At 50.7% G+C, this 19,682-nt stretch overlaps 1 protein-coding gene across 2 annotated transcripts in view; it reads left to right on the plus strand.

Moving 5' to 3' along the window:
* Positions 1–19,682, plus strand: part of ADAMTS10 (ADAM metallopeptidase with thrombospondin type 1 motif 10) — a 134,302-nt gene that overhangs the window by 58,152 nt on the left and 56,468 nt on the right. Inside the window, exons 4-6 of one of the 2 annotated variants that reach the window (XM_073324036.1) lie at positions 5,563–5,927; positions 12,899–13,058; positions 19,306–19,523. In XM_073324036.1, the coding sequence (XP_073180137.1) occupies positions 5,563–5,927; positions 12,899–13,058; positions 19,306–19,523 (743 nt within the window). The remainder of the gene's footprint in view (positions 1–5,562; positions 5,928–12,898; positions 13,059–19,305; positions 19,524–19,682) is intronic. The other variant, XM_073324037.1, reaches the window with a different exon arrangement.

A 19,682-nucleotide genomic window follows, 5' to 3' on the forward strand; every position in this document is an offset into this window, starting at 1 on the left:
CGGGCGTGAGCTTGCAGCATGTCAGACCAGCCCGTGAAATCCGTTCTCTCCCAGGAACTGGGGGGCAGGTGGAGGTCCCTCTCCTGACACCTACCAGTCCCACTTTTCTAGCTGCTTGAATCTCGGGGGTATAATAGTAACTTTGCCCCTCTTCTAGCTGAGGATCTCAAAGCACTTCCCACACATTAATAAACCCTCATAACCCCCTATCAGGCAGACTGTAATTTTTATCCCCACTTTACAGGCTGATAGAAAGAACCTCTCTGTGTCTGTCAGTCTTCGGTACTTAGATTGTAAGCTGTTCGGGGCAGGATCTGTTCTGTGTTCGTACAACGGTTAGCGCAGTGGGGTGCTGGTCTTTGACGGGCTCCTAGACGCAATAGGAATACATAGCCCCCTATCTAACCACCTCACAATCTTTAATGTATTTATCCTCACAACCTCCCTGCTAGGTAGAGCAATGCTGTTCTCCCTATTTTATTAATAGGAAACTGGGGCACAGAAAGGCAAAGTGACTTGACCACGGTCACACAGAGTGTCTGTGTTGAACCAGGGACTTGAACCTGGGTCTCTCTCAGCCTAAGCTAGTGCCCTAACCAGTGGACAGTGCCATCTCTCTGTTCTGTGATTAGCCTCACACAACAAGTGGGTGGCAGATGTTGTACTTAAAGTACTGCACAGGGTCTTTTCAGGGGGGATAAGTTTATTGGTAATCCATGTATCAATCAACACTGTATCATATGCATATGATATATATTACACTCATGCTCTCTCTCACACACACACGCACACAAGCACACTCTGTCTTGTTGTTACCAACTAGTCTCTCCCCTTAATTTCGCTGGCCAGATGAGTTTGATGGGGGAGGCGTGGAGCCGGGCTTCTGCCGATCCAGATCGATGCTCCGATGTTGACAAGACGAGACCCGGGGTCCTCTGCAAGACACCTCACATTTATAGCAGCTTCCCTCTCACGCAAGTCTATCCCAGATCCAAAATCTGTGTCTGTGTCAATTGGTCATCTGTGGCGTCTCCCTCTGGGTGTTGTCTTAATGCTGCCATATTTACTTTCAGAGAGGGTGTTTTTCAAAAGAAGGTGCTCGTGTCTAACTCTCAAGGCCGTCAATATGTCTGATCTTCTTTAATGAGCCCATTTGACAAGTTTTATTGTTCTTGAGTCTGTCTTCCATCCGCTCTCCAAGGGTTGCAGCTGTCTGGAGGTGCTTGCCTTCCACGCCTTGCTCATTCACACCTCATTCATTCAACAGGGCCACTGATTAAAAAGGGGGGTGATCTTATTCTACTCTTTTAGCAACATTTAGGTATTTTCCACTGCATGCATCCGATGAAGTGAGCTGTAGCTCACAAAAGTTTATGCTCAAATAAATTGGTTCATCTCTAAGGTGCCACAAGTCCTCCTTTTCTTTTCTGAGCAAAAAGACATTTTTCTTCTATCTTATTCTATCCTTAGGGGCTATAACATTATACCAAGGCTCAATACAAAGCTTCTATATAAGGATTTGATACAAAGTTCCCATTTACCAAGGCTCAATACAAAGTTTTCATGAAAACAGCGGTCACACGTGGATAGACCTAATACAAGGTTATTTGAAGAGGCATAATACAAAGTCAAATGAAGTTATGCAAAGATGCTTAATACAGAGATTTATCTACAGAGAGAGCCCAGCTCCTGGCTCCCAGTCCCCTGTTCTCCTAACCAGGCTTCCTTCTGCCCATGTGGCAGGCTCGAGAGGACAAAGAAAAACAAAATGTTTCCGGTAGCAGCAAGTTTCTCCAGGCTTGCAGTCATTCCTTAAGTGGAAATAGCTTTTCTTGTTTGCCCGGCTGCATCGCACAAGATGTGGTCTGATGTGGGGGAAGCCGAGGCAGAAGGAGTGAAAATAAAACCATCGCTTCTGGTTGGTCAGGCCAAAGAATAGATGCCAGAGGTATTTATGGTTTGGAAGGTCGGGACGTAACCCCTAGACCCAGCCAGTGGGAAGGATTGTTCCATTAGCCGTAGCCGAAGAAACCACTCTGTCAAGATCCCACGCTGGAAAATGCATTAGAAGGAAAGTAAACGTTCCAGAACTTGGCATGTGGCGACAGTGTAATTTGGAGTCCAAATTTATGATGGCTTTGAAGATGGGCATTGTGGAGCCAGGCAAAATGCAGCCACGCCAGGGCAGCCTGGCTTCTCCCTGGTTGCTTAGAAAACAGCAAGGAAAAGGATGCAAACAGAACAGCAAGTCCCTTGGACAAAATGTGTGGGTGAGTCCAATCAGGTAGAACTTCTCCTGATCCAGGCCATGAATAGCTCATGCTTCAGGGCATAAGTCAGCCTCTAGCTACTGGGGGTTAGGAGGACATGCCCTGCAGGTAGGTTACCCCAAAACTGGATACTGGGCTCGCTAGAGCACAGGTCTGAACCACTCTGCCAATTCCTGTGATGGTTTGCTAGCTGCACGAGAAGTTTCTCTTGATTTGTTAGTCTCTAAGGTGCCACAAGTACTCCTTTTCCTCTTGAGCAGTGTTTTCCAAACTGTGGGTCATACTGCCGGGAGGGAAGGAGGTCATGAAAGAGCATCAGGAGGTCACAGGATGTGCGTGCTGAATTGCAAGGGCAGCTGCTTGCCCTGCTCCAACTGTCCAGCACTGTCTGGCTGCGCCGTGTGGGGATTGGCACAGCAAGGTGGTGGCAGCCAGCAGGGATGGGGCTTGTAGCCACCACTGTGCCAACCCCATGAGCAGGAGCAAGGGAGCTGACCTAAGCCAAGCCCAAGGGGGTCAGAAGACAACCTGGCCCAACTAGGGTGATTCGTTGGATGGAAATAAGGGGAAACCATGTGAAAAATCTGGGACAACATTTCATTTTTAGGGACATTTTAGGGAAACCCCAGTTCCCGTAGCACAGCATGGATTTGTCACTGAAATGTACATTTCTACTGTCCTTGAGTACATCATGCAATTATCATATGCTTCAATTTCATCTTTAAAATGGTATCCGTCATTATCCATTTTGATACATTTCAATACATTTTAAAATAAGGGACCGGTGGTTAACCTAGATGCAACCCGAACCCAACACGTGTAGTCTGGTCCCAGAGAGTCCCGGTTGGGTTGCAGGGCTCTGTCTCAGACCCTGGGGCCTGGTTAACACAGGTGAGCCCAGAGGGGGTCGTGGTATGAAAAAGTTTGGGAACCAAGGCACTAAAAGTTATCTGGAGCCAATCTCTTTGATGGAGGAAGGTGTTGTGTTCCCCTGCAAGTGCAGTCAGACGTTCTGGACTGTGACCTTGTTAGATCACATGTGATAAGTGGTGTTAGACTGTTTCAGAGACTGAAGTGTCATAGGAGGAGGTGATAGAAGAAGTTGATAAGTTAAAGTGCAACAAGTGGCTGAAGTGGCAGAAGTGCCTAGTGGGTAGAGTACTGGCTGGGGCAGGTTCTATTCTTGATTGTGCCACTAGCCTGTTGTGTGATCTTGAACTCTGGTTTCCCTTCCCTTTGTCTCTCTTATTTTGATTGTAAGATTTTCAAGGCAGGGACCCTCTGAGCATGGTTTTGAATCATGCCTACCACAACGGGGTCCAGATCTCTCTTGGTACTACCGTCATATAAATGATAAGAATAAGAATAAGAACAGCAATGAGTCATCAGGACCAGATGGGACATCCCAAAGTTCTGAAGGAACCTAAGACTGCTTTTAGCTGAGTTGCTAACAGAAATGCACGTAAGCTTTCGTGAGCTACAGCTCACTCACAAAAGCTCATGCTCAAATAAATTGATTAGTCTCTAAGGTGCCACAAGTCCTCCTTTTCTTTTTGCGTATACAGACTAACACGGCTGCTACTCTGAAACCTGTAAAAATGCCCAGTCGCTTATCAGAATCGCTGGCTATGCTGAAGGGTTAGAACAGCAGCTCTCAACCTTTCCAGACTATTGTCCCCCTTTCAGGAGTCTGATTTGTCTTGTGTACCCCCGAGTTACACCTCACTTAAAAACGACTTGCTTCCAAAATCAGGCATAAAAACCCATAAGTGTCACAGCAGGCTATTCCCGAAAAAAAAATGCTCACTTTCACATTTTTACCATATAATTATAAAATGAACCAATTGGAATATAAATACTGTACTTCCATTGTAGTATATAGAGCAGTATAAAGAAGTTATTGCCTGTATGAAATTTTGGTTTGTACGGACTTCGCTAGTGCTTTTTATGTAGCACTGTTGTAAAATAAGGCAAATGTCTGGATGAGTTGTCTTCCAGGGGGGACATCCTGCCTACCCCTGGCCCATACAGCAATATGGGAAAGGCAGCAGGGTGATCGCGATCCCTTGACACCTCTTTGCAAGCCCAGAGCCCCAGGGTATGAACCCCCGATCTAAGAACTTCAGAACTAAATAGCTGTAATTTGCCAAAAGAGAATGTGGCTTTCTCCAAGTACAGCACACTCAAATGCCCCTCTGAATCTATCCTAAAAGATAGATGGGAAAAGCCCTTTATGGTCATTCAGTCCATCCTCTGGCCAGAGCATAGGTGGTTCCTCACAGCGGGCTGTTGTTCAGTCTAGTTTAAATAACGCAAGCAATCAGGCTTCCATCCTTGCCCTGGGGAGATTGATCTGCAAACTAATACAACTGAACTATAAGGAAAATTGGCCCAGTTTCCTTTGCTCGGTTTTAGCCTCTTGTTCCTAAGGTTTGTTGCTCCTCCTCTGCTATTTACACCTTTCAGGAGCTTGTAGGTAGATGTCACCTTCTTCCAGCTTCGTGGTCACCGTCTGGATTAGCTCTGCCTAGTTAGTGCTTTTTAGCCCTCCTTGCCAATCAATCCTCCCGTTCTGCCTTCAGCTTTCCAGCTTACCTGGCTCCCATTCCTGTGGTGTCTGAACACTGGGCAATTTGCAACATATTTATCCTCACAGTGCCCCTCTGATGTAGGGAATTGTCCCCATTTTAGAGATGAGAAACTGAGGCACAGAGAGATTAAGTGACTTGTACATTCTAGCGCTGACTTTGGTATAAGTTAAGTCGCTCAGGGGTGTGGAAAAGCCACCCCTCTCCCCCCGCCCCCCCCGAGCAACGTAAGTTACTCTGACCGAAGCGCTGGTGTGGACAGTGCTATGTTGGCAGGAGACGCTCTCCTGCTGACAGAGCTACCATTGCTCGGGGAGGTGGAGTCGTGATGCCGACGGGAGAGAGCCGCCCATGCAGCTGCGCCGCTGTAGCGATTCTCGTGTAGACTAGCCCTAAGTGACTTGCCCAAGGTCTCACCGGAGTCTGTGGCAGAGCAGGGGATCCTCTGTCTCAGGCTTGTGCCCTAACCGCTCAACCATCCTTCCTGCCTCCACTGGGCCATCCTTGCTATTGAGATGTGCAGCACTGAGTGCATTTCCCTAGCTGCAATCTTGCCAGACCTCCATAGAGAAGGATGGTCCTCTCCCTACTTCTGACATGCCCCTGCAGCTGAGAGCTGCATTAGCTTTTACTATGCCCCTGGGTCTCCTGGCCTCCCTGTCTCTCCAGAACGTGACTGTCACTGTGTTTGCTTTGCCCTCCAGAGGAGTTCCTCTCCAGCCTCGATCACTATGAAATCGCTTTCCCCATCCAAGTGGACCAAAACGGGGACTTCCTCACCTTCGACATGAGAAGCCAGCTGAAGCGGCGTTCCCGGCGCAGCCTGGGCTCCCTGTCCTACGAGGCCGCTGAGCGGCGGGTCTTCTACAAAGTCTCCGCCCACCGCACCCAGTTCCTCCTCAACCTGACCCTGCACTCCAACCTGCTGTCCGAGCACTTCACTGTGGAGTACTGGAAGCGGGACGGGGTGGACTGGCAGCACGACTTCCACGAGGACTGCCACTACGCAGGCCACTTGCAAGATCAGTACCTGAACTCCAAAGTCGCCATCAGCAACTGCAACGGACTGGTGAGCTTCCAAGGGAATCGTAAGACAGGCCCTCCCAGTTTGCCCAGCCAAGGGCGGTATCAATAATTAAGACTGCCCATAAAATGGAGCAGATTGCAGCTTCCCTGATCTTCATTACAGAAGTGCAACCTACTAAGGTTACTGGTCCCAGCATGCAGTGCTCCGTTGTGATATGCTTGGCCAAGCGGGAGGAGCTGAGATGGGTCTCCATTGGCCATATCTCTCTCTTAAAGCTGAGGGTGACCAAAAACTAGGAGAATTCCCCTGGAAGTCAGTCAGTTTCCATTCACATCAATTGGCATGGGATAGGGAGACATTTAGACCACACTTTGGTTACTTGAGCTGTAAGAGACCTCAGCCCTGTGCTCCTTTGTCTCTTCGCCGCGTTCTGCATATACTAGAGAGCCGTGAATTCCAGGAGGTTGCAGGATGCTCAGAGATAAGCACTCAGATGCTTATCCAGACCTGTGTAGTTAATAAATTGTCCTTAGGGATTGCCACCCAGTTGTGTTTTAACTGCTGGAAAAAAAGAACTGCCTAGTGATGCCAGACAGCTGGATTGCCAACCTTGCATCGCTCTGCCCTGACGATGCCTTAATGAGAGGCAAGGTAGTGCTGTCACATTGTGACATTAACGTTGCCGGGCGGGGATGCAGTGTGTAGTCTGAGCGGAGTCACAGAGAGGATATATTGGGCTGTGAGACGGTCCCAGTATCCCCAGTGCCTCCTGCGTGGACGAGGGCTGCGTCCAGCATTTCACTGGTCACGTTAGCATTTACTTTGTCACCTTCTGCTTCTGGTTTCTCTAGGGTTTCCCCACACATGGGGTTTGGTGCTGCCTCCAGAGAATAGCTTGCCAAGTATGATACCCTGTTGCCCCCAGAGAGAGGGATGGAGCAAACATGCCTTTAGTGGGGTAAACATACACAGGAATCGATTCTGTGGGCCTGATTCTCCTTTATGCCAAGGCCCCTCGGGCAGTGTAAAAGGGCATTAACATGGGCATGAATTTATACCGCCTTTAATGCAGCTTTATGTTGCCATTGAAAGGGCCCTAGTGTAATGAGAATCTGGCTCGTTATGTCAAAGATCCTTTTACCATGTTTCCACCCTGCCCCCGCCACCAGGATGCACCTGGATCCTTCCCCCCACCCCTCCCCTGATTGCTGCATCAGAGCGGGCTCTCCAGGTGTCTGGGGGTAAGAGTTCCAGTGATGTCTTAGTGGATTTACTAGGACTCATTGGGTGAGCTGGTGGGTGCGTTGGGCACTGCTGGCTCATAAGGGATCTGGTGTCAATGCCTTTCCCACAGTGGCCCACGCATCTCAGGACACCTGATGGCCAGACAGTACTTTGACCAAGCCCAGCATGTCCCAGGGAAAGGGACGGGGGATGGAGAGATCCCGATGACAGGCTAACGCCCAGCCCCTCCTTGGGAGGGTGCGACAGGGCAGGAAATAAACCCTCTCCAAGCACAGAAATCTCCGCATTACCCGCTGTCCTGACGAGCTTATGGACATCAGTGTGGGGGATGGGGGAAGGGAGTCTAGCTGCTTTGGTGCGGGGAGTCTGGCAACATCCCAGCTGCACCCAGCCACCCCACAGGGCAGCCTTCCGGGGAGCTGACCCCATCAGGCACTGAACACCCCACATCACCCCCTCGGCCGTAGTGCGTCCTCCCCTGGGCCCTCAGAGGGCAGGCAGCTAGGACTGCTTGGCAGAGGAAACAGGATCCTAGATGCCAGAACAGAGCCCAAGAGCTTCTCCCCTTTCCCACTCTGCTGTCTCTCCTCACTGAACAGAACTGTCCAGCTGTCACTCCCAACCGCCCCAGCACCCTCACCCCCCAGTCACCCCCAAACTGACATGACGAGAGAGGGTGAGAAGGGGTAACCTAAATCAGGCCATCCCTTGCTCTCTGAATTTCCCGCTACTCCTCCCCTGTCGTACCCACCACTCCCTCAGCATGTAAGTTACACCAGCTCACGCCCACTTAATGGTGTATAACTCACACTTTATGTCACTTCTGAGTTGGCCCACTGATAATGACATAGCTACACATTGACGCAAATTGCTAGCTACCTGTGTGTACACACACCCTGTACCCTGCTATCTAAACACACACTGAGACATCTACACCACACTCACAATCACAATGATCTGAACACACACGCAGAGCTGAACACATCTATCTATTGTATCCATTGCTACCCACAAAGGCGCACACATCCCAGGACTGAGAGCTCCCTCAAGCAATGTGCTCTTTGCTACGCTTCATTTTGAACAGAATCAAAGTTACCGAGGCTTAAGTTGTCGGAAGCGAAGGGCAGAATGGTCAGGCTTCCAAAACATGCACAGGCTCTTCGCTGCCAGCAAGGAAGGCCGCCAACAAGCCTGCAACGAAAAACAGCTGGAGGTGACAGAAAGCAGCCCCAGCAGCTCTCTCTGCCTGGGCCCTAAAGGGGACCTGAAAACCTTGCATTACACAAAGCAATATTTCAATCCACTGGCTGTTTGGGATCCCCGAGACCCAGGTGCCTGGGAGCACCACAAATAACCTCAGCTCAGAAGGAAAGAGTTGAAAATCACACTTTCCTTCCTTTGCCTCCCGTGACCTGAGTTCACAAGACATCATTCCCCCTGTCGCTGCTAGGGACAAGGAGCAGCGTAGTCTGCTAGTTAGGAAAGTTGGCCTGCAAATCAGGATGCATTCTACTCCCTCCTCTGCTGTTGAATGGCTGCTGGCCTTGGGTAGGTCACTTTGCTTCCCTGTGCCTCAATTTCTCCATCTGTAAAAAGGGGCTAATGCTGCTTACCCTCCTTTGTGAAGTGCTTCGGGAGCTACGAGTGAAAAGGACTGGAGACCGGGTAGGTATTAACATTAATATTCATGGGGAGGCATAGCATGTGGAATTCTGAGCTTTTGACAGGGTTAAAAAACGTTTCAGTTCCTCCTTAACTCTAATTCTTAACGGGTTTGAGAAAGAGTTTGATTTAATTGGTCAGTTATTACTATTATGTGTTGTACTGCAGTAGGGCCTACAGGCCTCCGATCCAAATCAGGACCCCGGTGTGCTGGGGGCTGTACAAACACAGAGTAAAAAGCAGCATCCATTCTTGCCTCTGCCCAAAAGAATTCCATGGTTTATAATCTTGCAGTAGAGATAGGGACCGATAAAACCCTATGATGCAACATGCTATCCCTGTAGACCAATAAATACTGTAGATTGTAAGGTGTTTGGGGCAGGGACTGTCTTTTTGTTCTGTGTTTGTGTAGCACCTAGAATAGTGGAGAGTGGTCCATGACTGAGTCTCTTAAGTGCTACTGCAGTACAAATAATAATAATTAATAAGTACGCTAGTAATTGGAGCTGTGTAAATACTTAAGACAGGCTGTGGGGGCCCTCCTTTGCTGTCAGTTCCAACTGACAGTCAAGGAATATGGAGTTAATTATTGTGCAACAGTTTGATTTTCTTTCTGAATCTTGAATTTTTCAGGCCTTTGCATTTGGAATGAGTAATACTTGGGGTCAAATTCTGCTCTCGCATTGGGGTGAATCAGAGTGATTCTGCTGACTTTGTTGGAATTAACTCTGGTTTTTACACCAAGGGAAGTAAGAGTAGAATCTGGCCCTTTTTATCTGTTGATGTTGGAGGTGGGGATAATTTCCTGATTGCAACATTTTTAATTTCATTAAGACTCAGGGGCTGGGAGGAAAAGACCTTGGAAGTAAAAACATCATTCGCTCTCCATCCGAGTTAGACCCAAGACCTCTGCTCTGGTGAATTTCCCCCCACTTCTGGCATAGTCAAGATCATTATCTGATTTTTCACTACTGGCCCCTGTGTCTAGACTGAGCCTGTCTGTCTTTCTCATTTTTGTAAGGCAGCCCATCCCCCTAGTGTTTGAACCCCTTAGTGCTGTGGCATCTGAGAAACTCAGCCCCCAACTCCAAACTTCCCTGTATTTTGGGAAAGTTTGGATCCAGAGCCTAATCCAGACCTGAAATTTGTGGCTTGGATCCCTCGCGAGACAAAACTCGTAAGAATGACAAATCAAGGCCCAGTCCTCCAAACATAGGTGTGCTAAACTTTACTCATGAAGCTTATATAATAATCCCGAGCTCTTATATAGCACTTTGCATCTGCAGATCTCAAAGCACTTCACAAAGGAGGCAAGTGTCGTTAACAATATCTCGTGTAAGTGTTTGCCGGCTCAGCCCTCAAACCCCCCCAAGCCTGGCGATCAGCGAATGGGATAGACCTGTTCAGAGCCCATCCCTGCTCTGCAGGTGACTTGAGCAAATCGCAGACAGGATATTTCAGCTCATCTCCCCCACAAACCGCAGCTACATCTCAAAGGACTCCGTTCCGCCCCCTTTCAGCCACCAGAGGTCATGTCAGCAACCCAAGCCACCCAGCCTGGCCCATTGCAGAGCAGCTTTTGGACCCCAGAAAGGACAGAGCTTCACACACGCATGGGCAGGAGAGGTGGTGGCATCCCCTGCACGCTAGAAACTCTGCATCGGCCCCAGAGATGATGTCTTGGGCAGATCGGTAGGGTCCTTTTCTAGCAGCACACAATTTCCAGGCCGTTCTGTGCTCTCCCTTCCCGCTGTTCCACCATAAGCCGGCGGTGACCTCCTTCCCCCTGTCCCACAAAGCCAGCAGCCAGCTGGCTTTGCCGGCCGACGCTTGGCTTTCTGTTGGAATCCTCGCCAGGCTAACCTCACACTACCTCGCTTGTGTATGAAAAGGTGGAGCCGGGCCAAGAGCAACAGAGCTTGGTGCAGAAGGAAATCCCCCAGCACTCGGTGGAGATGGGGACTTCGCGGCGCACACACTGCCCTGATTCAGCTTTCCTAGTTGGGGGGGGGGGAGAAGGAGACAGAGAGCCCTATTAAGGAGGCAGCCTAGACCCCCCCCAAAGAATGCTCACCCCAACTTTCCCAGCAATCATTCTTTTACTTACATAGCACCTTCCATGCAAGGATCTCAGGGGGCTTTGTTGATCTCCAGTCTCACTCCACAGAACGAGAAGCTTGGGGTCAGAGGGGTGAAGTGACTTGCCAGAGAACAAGCAGTGGGAGAGCTTGGAAGGGACCCCAAATGTTGCTATTCCCAGGGCTGTGCTCTAATCATTAGCACCGAGAGGAAGGATCACCCAGTGGTTAGGGGATTAGCTGGGGAGACTCAGGTTCAATTCACTGCTCCACCACCAATCTCCTGCGTGACTTTGGAGAAGTCGCTTGGGATTTGTCTACCTGCGCAATTAGTCTGTGGCAAGCCAGGCCGTGAATCTCCCACAGACGGACTGTCTGGACCCATCTGAACAGTTCTTTAATGCACTTTGATCTACTCCTGTTTCAAAAAGGCTCAAAGTGTATTAATGTGCACCAGCAGGGTCCACACAGACAACTGGTCCGCGGCAGGCGACTGCAGGGCAGATTCACACCCTGACTTGCTGGGACCTAAAGGTTTGTGTAGACAAAGCCCTTAGGCTCTTTCTGCCTCCGTTCACCGATTGTGAAATGGGGTTAGCAGCACTTCGTACCTTACAGGGGTGGGGTGAGGATAAAGACATTATCAATTGTGAGGTGCTTGTGTACAAGCATAAGGGTGACCAAATAAGCACGTAAGATAGATAGGCTTCCCCCATACCATGCAGAGCTGAACTGATCATTGAATTTAGGCTGGCAAAAATCCTTTTAGGTCACCGAGACCATTAGTCTGGCCTAACGAGCCGAGCCGGGCAGGCTCTCGGGAAAAGTATTCGCAGGCATACTGCTGGTTCTGAATTGCACGTCGATTGGTCCCCACCCTCTCTTGACTGCTTTTCACAAGGGCAGAGTTTTGCTTGCACACCTGTTTGCAGAAAGCGAATTGTGCACCCAAAGCTGAGATATGTTCAGTCAAGGGGCGGGGGGGAATCAGACGTGGAAGTCAGTCAGTTAATCAGGGACCAGAAGCAATGCCATCGGACTTGGGCCACGTTTACACTACAGCACTCTGTTAGCATTGCTACAGCACCTTAGCTGTGCCGGCATAACCCCAAAGTGTAGATACAGCCTAGACCAACCAAAGGGGTTTGTTGGTGGGGGTAGGGACACCACGTCCACGAGCAACGGTACCTAGGTCGGGGGAAATATTCTTTCATTGACCTAGCTGCGTTTACACTGAGGGTGAGGTCAGCATAGCTCTGTTGCTCAGGGTGTGGATTTTTCATACCTGTGATCAACGTAGCTAAGTTGACCTAAATGTTCAGTGTTGACCAAGCCTTAGCTGGCCAATCACCTAGTGTGAAGGAAGAAACATAATGAGGAGGCTGTGTGGCCTAGTGGGTAGACCCCCCGGCCTGGGACTTTTGAGACCTGGGTTCTATTCCCATCTCTGCTACTGGATTGCTGGGTGACTTTACGCTCAATTTTCAAAGGTATTTAGGTGCCTAGTGATATTTTCAGAAACATTTAAGTCTCTAGTCATCTAAGTACCTTTAAAAAGGAGAGTGGGGCTGAGTTTAGATGATGTTTCAGGGTATTGGGTCTAATGTTAGGGCGGCTGTTTGCAGAGTGGGGCTGAATTTGGAGGATAGTTCAGGGTGTTGGGGCAGCTGTTTGGGGGAGTGGGGCTGAGTTTGGAGGATGGTTCGGGGCATTGGAGCAGCTGTTCGGGGGAATGGGGCTAAGTTTGGAGGATGGTTTGGGCTGTTTGCGGGAGTTGGGCTGAGTTTAGGTGATGGTTCAGGGCATTAAGTCTAACATTGGGGCAGCTGTGGGGTTGACTCTGAGTTTGTGGTGACACTCAGGGAGTTTGTGGTTTAAACTCTGTGTGAAGGTTCAGTTCTGTTCTGATTTCATCCACAGCAGCTGATGCCTCCCTCTTTGTCCCCTGGAGGGTGGAGTTTTGCAGATGGGAGACAGCACCCTGCTTCCCTTTCACTTCCCCCTCCCTCTTCCTCTCGCCTTTTACAGCACGGGGTGATCGTTGCCGACGAGGAAGAGTATTTCATTGAGCCTCTCAGCCTGGGAGCCAACGTGAGCACAGAGAGTGAAGGCGAGGGAAGCCCCCATGTTGTGTACAAGCGATCGTCTCTCCAGCACTCGCACATGGACGCGGCCTGCGGCGTTTTAGGTATCGATGTCGACAGACAAACCCTCAAATCCTCCCCAACGCTGTGATATTCACTTCTGTGTATGCCAGATAATCCCGCTGATAGAGCCAAATTTCTCTCCCGTCCATGAGAACCTGGCGTTGCCGAGCTGGTTTCAGAGAGGCCAGGAATGCTGACTCTGGAAACCAAATGTAAACCAGTCTATCGCACTGTACGTCTGTCCCCTTCTAATGGTTAGGCCCCAAATAAAAGATCACGAGTCAGCTACTGCCTGTAAACTAATGGGATTGGTTCTTTAGCTCAAAGAGATTTTAGATCCAGAGGTCATGAGTTCAATCCAGGCAGATGACTCGACTAGGGACATTGTTCCAAGTGCCCGTACAGGGACTAACTCTGTACACATGCCATAGTCACTACACGAGGATGAAGAGTCCCTTCAGTATCAGCAGGGATTACATGAAGTTATGATAGTTATAGGCAGGGCTGGCAGCACCTGGCTATAATTAAGGTTCCCTGACACTTTTCATTATAAGACCCAGTTTCTTGTAACTTTACATTTCAGCCAACGCAGTTCAGCCTTTTCCGAGAATGGGCGCAGTACAGAATGTATTGCTTTGCTCACGTAAAAAAATTCTGGTGACCGTTTTTCTTTGAGAAGCTTTAGCAACCCCACGCTTTGTAGCAGGGACTTGAAGTTTGGCAGGCGGGTGGCCTTTGTGTCAGGGATGTGGCTTTTGCTGCCCCCATGAAAATCCACCCAAATTTGGCCAAGTTTTAAGCCTTTGAAAAATTCCAGTTTGCACATGCTCGGTGGAGACTTTCATAGAATCATAGAATATCAGGGTTGGAAGGGACCCCAGAAGGTCATCTAGTCCAACCCCCTGCTTGAAGCAGGACCAATTCCCAGTTAAATCATCCCAGCCAGGGCTTTGTCAAGCCTGACCTTAAAAACCTCTAAGGAAGGAGATTCTACCACCTCCCTAGGTAACGCAGGGAGCTTTGGTGTTAAATGCCCTGAAGCTTCCGTCCACACTGAACAGGACTTGCCCTGTAACTGCAGCACTGGGCTGCTCCAGGCTGGGCCAGGTCTTGGTTCGGGCATTGGAATTGAGAGCTGGGAACCAGTCTCAACTCTGGTCTCAATGACCCCCTCCCCCGGCTGAGCCCAGGCACTGGGGAAAAGGAAGCCACCTGACTCAAATACAGACGGGGACAAGAGCTGGAGTTGGGGTTGGGGCCTTAGATTGGGACAAGGAGCTTGGAGGTGTTTAGGGGAAGACTGAGGCCAGAGGATGGTGGGAGGGTGGGGGGAGAGGGAAACTGAAACTGGGTGTTTGGGTGAGGGAGACTGGGAGCCAGTGGGTGCAGGAGAGACTGAGACTGGATGAATAGCATGCAGCGAATAAGGCCTAGGGATCCACATCGAACAATAACAGAAGCTGGATATGAGTCAGCTGTGTGCCCTGGTTGCCAAGGAGGACAACGGCATGTTGGGCTGTGTTAATAGGAGCATTGCCAGCAGATCGAGAGAAGTGATTATAACCCCTCTATTTGGCACTGGTGAGGCCACACCTGGAGTATTGCGTCCAGTTTTGGGCCCCCCACTGTAGAAGGGATGTGGACAAATTGGAGAGAGTCCAGCAGAGGGCAACAAAAACGATTGGGAGGCTGGGGCACATGACTTACAAGGAGAGGCTGAGCGAAGTGGGCTTATTTAGTCCGCAGAAGAGAAGAGTGAGGGGGGATTTGATAGCAGCCTTCAACTACCTGAAGGGGAGTTCCAAAGAGGATGGAGCTCGGCTCTTCTCAGTGGTGGTAGATGACAGAACGAGGAATAATGGTCTCAAGTTGCAGTGGGGGAGGGCTAGGTTGGATATTAGGAAACACTATTTCACTAGGAGGGTGGTGAAGCACTGGAATGGGTTCCCTAGGGAGGCGGAGGAATCTGTATCCTTAGAGGTTTTTAAGACCCGGCTTGACAAAGCCATGGCTAGAATGATTTAGTTGGGGATGTCCTGCTTTGAGCAGGGGGTTGAATTAGATGACCTCCTGAGGTCCCTTCCAACCCTAATCTTCTATGATTCTATAATTCTAATGAGGAGAAAAGAAAACATGGACTAGTTGCTCATTAATTGAGCACCATCCATGCCATGCACTGAGTGAGGCAGGAGTGCTGTGGAAAAATAGCATGTGCTCATGTAATTAAAGGATGCACATGCACAAGGGGGTAATGATTAATAATCTGAAAGTGTGTGTGTGTGATCAAAATATATATAGCTAGGGTTAAAGAAAGGAATCCCTCCTCATCTCATGCCCGCCCCTCGCAGTCTGAGAATGAGCCTCTGAGCTGGTGAGCATGAGTGTCTGTGTGACACCGATACCCCCAAACCATAGACCTGGATCCAGACTTTGCATCTTAGGTGCCATCTTTAGCATGTCCTGTGTGTGCGGGTATCTGTGTATGCCAGTGAGTGTTCGTGGGCCTCTCCGTTCTCTGTGCGTGAGTGGTTGTTGTTATGTTGGGGTGAGCACAGCTGAGAGTGTCTGTACATGGCATGAGGAGAGACTGTAGATTGGTTTCAGAGTAACAGCCGTGTTAGTCTGTATTCGCAAAAAGAAAAGGAGTACTTGTGGCACCTTAGAGACTAACCAATTTATTTGAGCATGAGCTTTCGTGAGCTACAGCTCACTTCATCGGATGCATACTGTGGAAACTGCAGAAGACATTATATACACAGAGACCATGTCTTCTGCAGTTTCCACACTATGCATCTGATGAAGTGAGCTGTAGCTCACGAAAGCTCATGCTCAAATAAATTGGTTAGTCTCTAAGGTGCCACAAGTCCTCCTTTTCTTTTTACTGTAGATTGGGTGATTCTTTGTGTGGGGTTAGGTACAAGGTGGGGGTGTCTTTATAGTACCAGGTGTTTTGGTGATTGGGGGAGCAGTATCTGGGGGGAAGGGGTGCCTGAAAGGGAAGTTCTGAGGGGAGAGAACCTGGGAGGGAGGTTCTGGGGGGAAGGGAGGTTCTGTCGGGAGGGGATCTGGGAGGGAGGTTCTGTCGGGGGAGGCGCGGAGGGGGGATCTGGGCTGGAGGTTCGGGGGGGCGGGGCTGGGAGGGAGGTGCATTGTGTGAGTATCTCTGTGTTGGGAGTAGGGGTCATGTCTCTGTGTGGATGTGTTTGTGTGGGGTGAGGCACTGTCTGTTCGGGTGAGTCTCTGGTGCTGAGTGTGTCTGTGTGTGTCTGTCTGTGTGTGTGTGCGTGGTAGAGGTGTGCTCTGCGTATCAGTGCTTGGTGTCTAGGGGCACACTCAGGGCAGAGGAATGTCAGTCCGTCTGCGGATGGTGCTGCTCCTGGATCTCTGGCCCCGGCTGCAGCTCTGACCTCTGCTCACCATGTGGGCTGAGCCCAAGGCCTGGCCCATGTTCGGGCTAGAGTGTTACGCTTCCCTTTGTCAGTCTGAGTCACATTTGTGTCGCTCGGCTGTAGGATGCTCCATGGATAGGGTGAGAACGCCGGAGCCATTCACAGGAGAGACCACAGCAGCTCCCGAGAGTTACCGTAGGCTCTGGGAGGTATTGGGAAAGGAGGGCAGTTATGTAGTCACCTTCCTCTCTTACCCCTCCACTGGGAGGCCCTCCCACTTTTCCTCCCCATCTGTGTTCTTATGATTGGTGCCCGAGAAGAGCATACGACAGGACTCCTTTAGAGGTGATGAACCCCCATGTACGTATGGCCCAGAGGGTGCCGGCAGAAGTGTCCTTTGCAGCTGCAGAAGCCTTCAACTTATGCCGGCCTCCTTTCTGCAGAACGATGCTGAACCGCAGAGGACAGTCCCCGTTTCGCTATCGTGAATCATTTCTGTCGTGCCAGCCCGTGCCAATCCTCAGTACTGTGCAATCGCAGGCCTGCAATCAGCCGGCAGAGAACTGCTCCCTGCCACAGAGAGCCTACAAACGAAATGATCTGATTTTGCATCATATTCTAATGAACTCTGTGGTGTATGCACACGTGTGTGTGTGTGTGTGTGTGTAGATGAAGAACAGTGGTTAGGGCGCTAGCCTGTGACCTGGGTCACCTGCGCCCTTCTCTACCACAGACTGCCTGTGTGACCTTGGGCAAGCCACTTAGCCTCTGTGACTCAGTTTCCTCTCTGTGAATGGGGAAGAGCAGCACGGCCCTGCCTCCCTGGGGTGTGGTGAGGAGAATACATTAAAGATTGTGAGATGTTTGGATATTATCTATGTACCTGAAATACATTGTGCGTGTGGTAGGTCCTGCAGTGGGAGGAGAGATTCTCCTTTGGGGCCAGGGCTCTGTTTTGGGAGCAGGGGGATCTGAGAGTCATCCCCATTGTCTGTAGTGTGTGGCAAGGTGACAATCCCAACCCTAGGCTGCCCTGTGTAGGCTCCTGCTGATCGCACTAAAGGAAGATGAAAGGAGAAGCTCCCCCCGGCAGGGTTCTCTGACAGAGTCATAGTATGCAGAGAGGCGGCTGCTCCCAGCTGCCCCAGGCCCTTGGCAAGTTTGAGTGTTGCCGCAGGATGCGTTTGACTCCGAGCACGTAAATCCAGCATCTCCCTGACCCGCTGAGCAAGCGCAGCTGTAAGGGCTGGTGCCTGAGGAGAGGTCTGAGGAGAGCTAAGTCCGCTGGAGCATCAGGAGATGACCTGGACTCTCCTGGCCCCGCTCCTCCCACCACGTTACGCGAGGCAGCCAGCAGAGTCCCCTTGTGCTGACTCTTTGCCACATTCCCCGGCTTCCAGACGAACGCGAGCCTGTTCCCAGTTGTTTCTTGGAAAGCAAAGACCACAGAGTAAGAGCCACAGGCCAAATACAGCTCAGAACAACCACAGCACAACTGGCCGCAGCGGCGACTCTCCCTCCCATCCCCTGCACCCCTGACCTGCCTGAGCAGCCCAGCCTCACCTGTGTGCAACAAAGAGCTCTCCCCCATCAGCCCCAGTGAGCCAGCCCGAGCTGCCGCAAGGCAATGACTGAGAGTCACCTCTCCCTGATGGCCAGCCCACTCCCACCCGGGGGGAATTTTTGGATTGAGTCCCACGTCGGGGCAGAGAGGACATGAATTCACCCTGCCTCTGGTTTCCCAGTCGGTGAGGTCAGTGGGAGCACTGGCCACAGCCTTCCAGCAGACCACAGCTCCCAAAGTCCCTTGCAAGATGCTTCTCCCTAGGGGACTTCACCATGGGTGTGTGGCGGTGGGGAAGGAGCATGCCCAGTGAGGTGGTACCCATTGGGAGGCAGTCAGTTGGGGGGCAGAGGGCTCAGTGCACCAGCTGGTGGCACCAACCGCTCTTGAAGCTTGCAGCAAAATACCACAGTCCTGCTTCAGGGTACGTCCAAACGGCAAAATACAACCCCCAGCAGTGAGTCTCAGAGCCCAGATCAGTGGACTCAGGCTCCTGCTGAGAGGATAAAAATAAATAACCCCATTGCTGGGTTTCAGAGCCCAGGCCCCATTCCCCGAGCGGGAACGTCTACGCTGCTATTTGTAGCGCTGTTTTTAACATGAGCCCTGCCAGTCCCAGTCAGCTGAGCCGGGGCTGAGATTCGCTGCTGTGGTTTTGTTGTTGGTGGTTTTTTTTTACAGTGTAGACCTACCCTTAGAGCAGTGGTTCCTAATCTGGGGTGCACGCACCCCCTGCGGGGGCGAGATGCCCTTTCTGGGGGTGCGAGACAGGCCAGATTTTTTTGGAAGGTAAATCGTCGAAAACACAAATTAAGCACAGGCATGTAAATACAACTACTTTGTTTCAGAAAATCTCTGTCTTTATTAACAGGAGACATTTTTTAATGATTACTGTCATATACAAACAACAACTATATCTAGGTTTAAAGAACTGACCTCCTTCGATGATTTTTGATAAGGGGTGCGAGAACACGTTTTGAGAACCAAAGGGGTGCAGGGTGCAGCAAAGGTTAAGAACCATTGCCGTAGAGGTTGCTGCTCTTGCTGCAGGGAAAAGGGAAAGAAAAGGATTGGTCATTGCCTTGTTTTCAGGATATTTCTTTGTAGTTTCTAAACCTGCGCAGCTGCTCCCCGCGCTGGGGAGAGGGCTCTGGCTCGGGGCAGCAGAAAGTGTCCCCTGCCTCAGCATTGAAGTGCAAGCACAGATGGCGAGGAGGGTGGATACTAGGGCTGGGCGGCAAGAGGAACTGGCAGGACAGGGTTGTGATGAATCCCATTCACGCGCCACAAAACACACCCCAAAGCCAGAAAGCCCCTTTCTCTCTCTCTCCTCAGATGAGAAGCCCTGGAAGGGGAGACCTTGGTGGTTGCGGACACTCAAGCCCCCCCCTCTGAAACCATCGAGCAATAACAGCCAACGAGGCCAGCTGCCCCTGAAGAGATCCGTCAGCACCGAGCGCTACGTGGAGACCCTAGTGGTGGCCGACAAAATGATGGTGGGGTACCACGGGCGGCGGGACATAGAGCAATACATCCTGGCCATCATGAATATTGTAAGTGTTACACCCACTTCACAGCCCCCTGGGGTCCCTGTGGCCCCCCGGGATGGGAGCCATGGGGATAGCCATGTGCCCACGCTGCTGGTGAACCGGGATAGGCTGCCAGGAAGCAGGTGGGAAGTAGACTGCAGAGTGCAGCACTCAGAGGGCCCC

Source organism: Lepidochelys kempii, chromosome 25 (assembly GCF_965140265.1).
Source record: "Lepidochelys kempii isolate rLepKem1 chromosome 25, rLepKem1.hap2, whole genome shotgun sequence".
Classification (NCBI taxonomy): Eukaryota; Metazoa; Chordata; order Testudines; family Cheloniidae; genus Lepidochelys; species Lepidochelys kempii.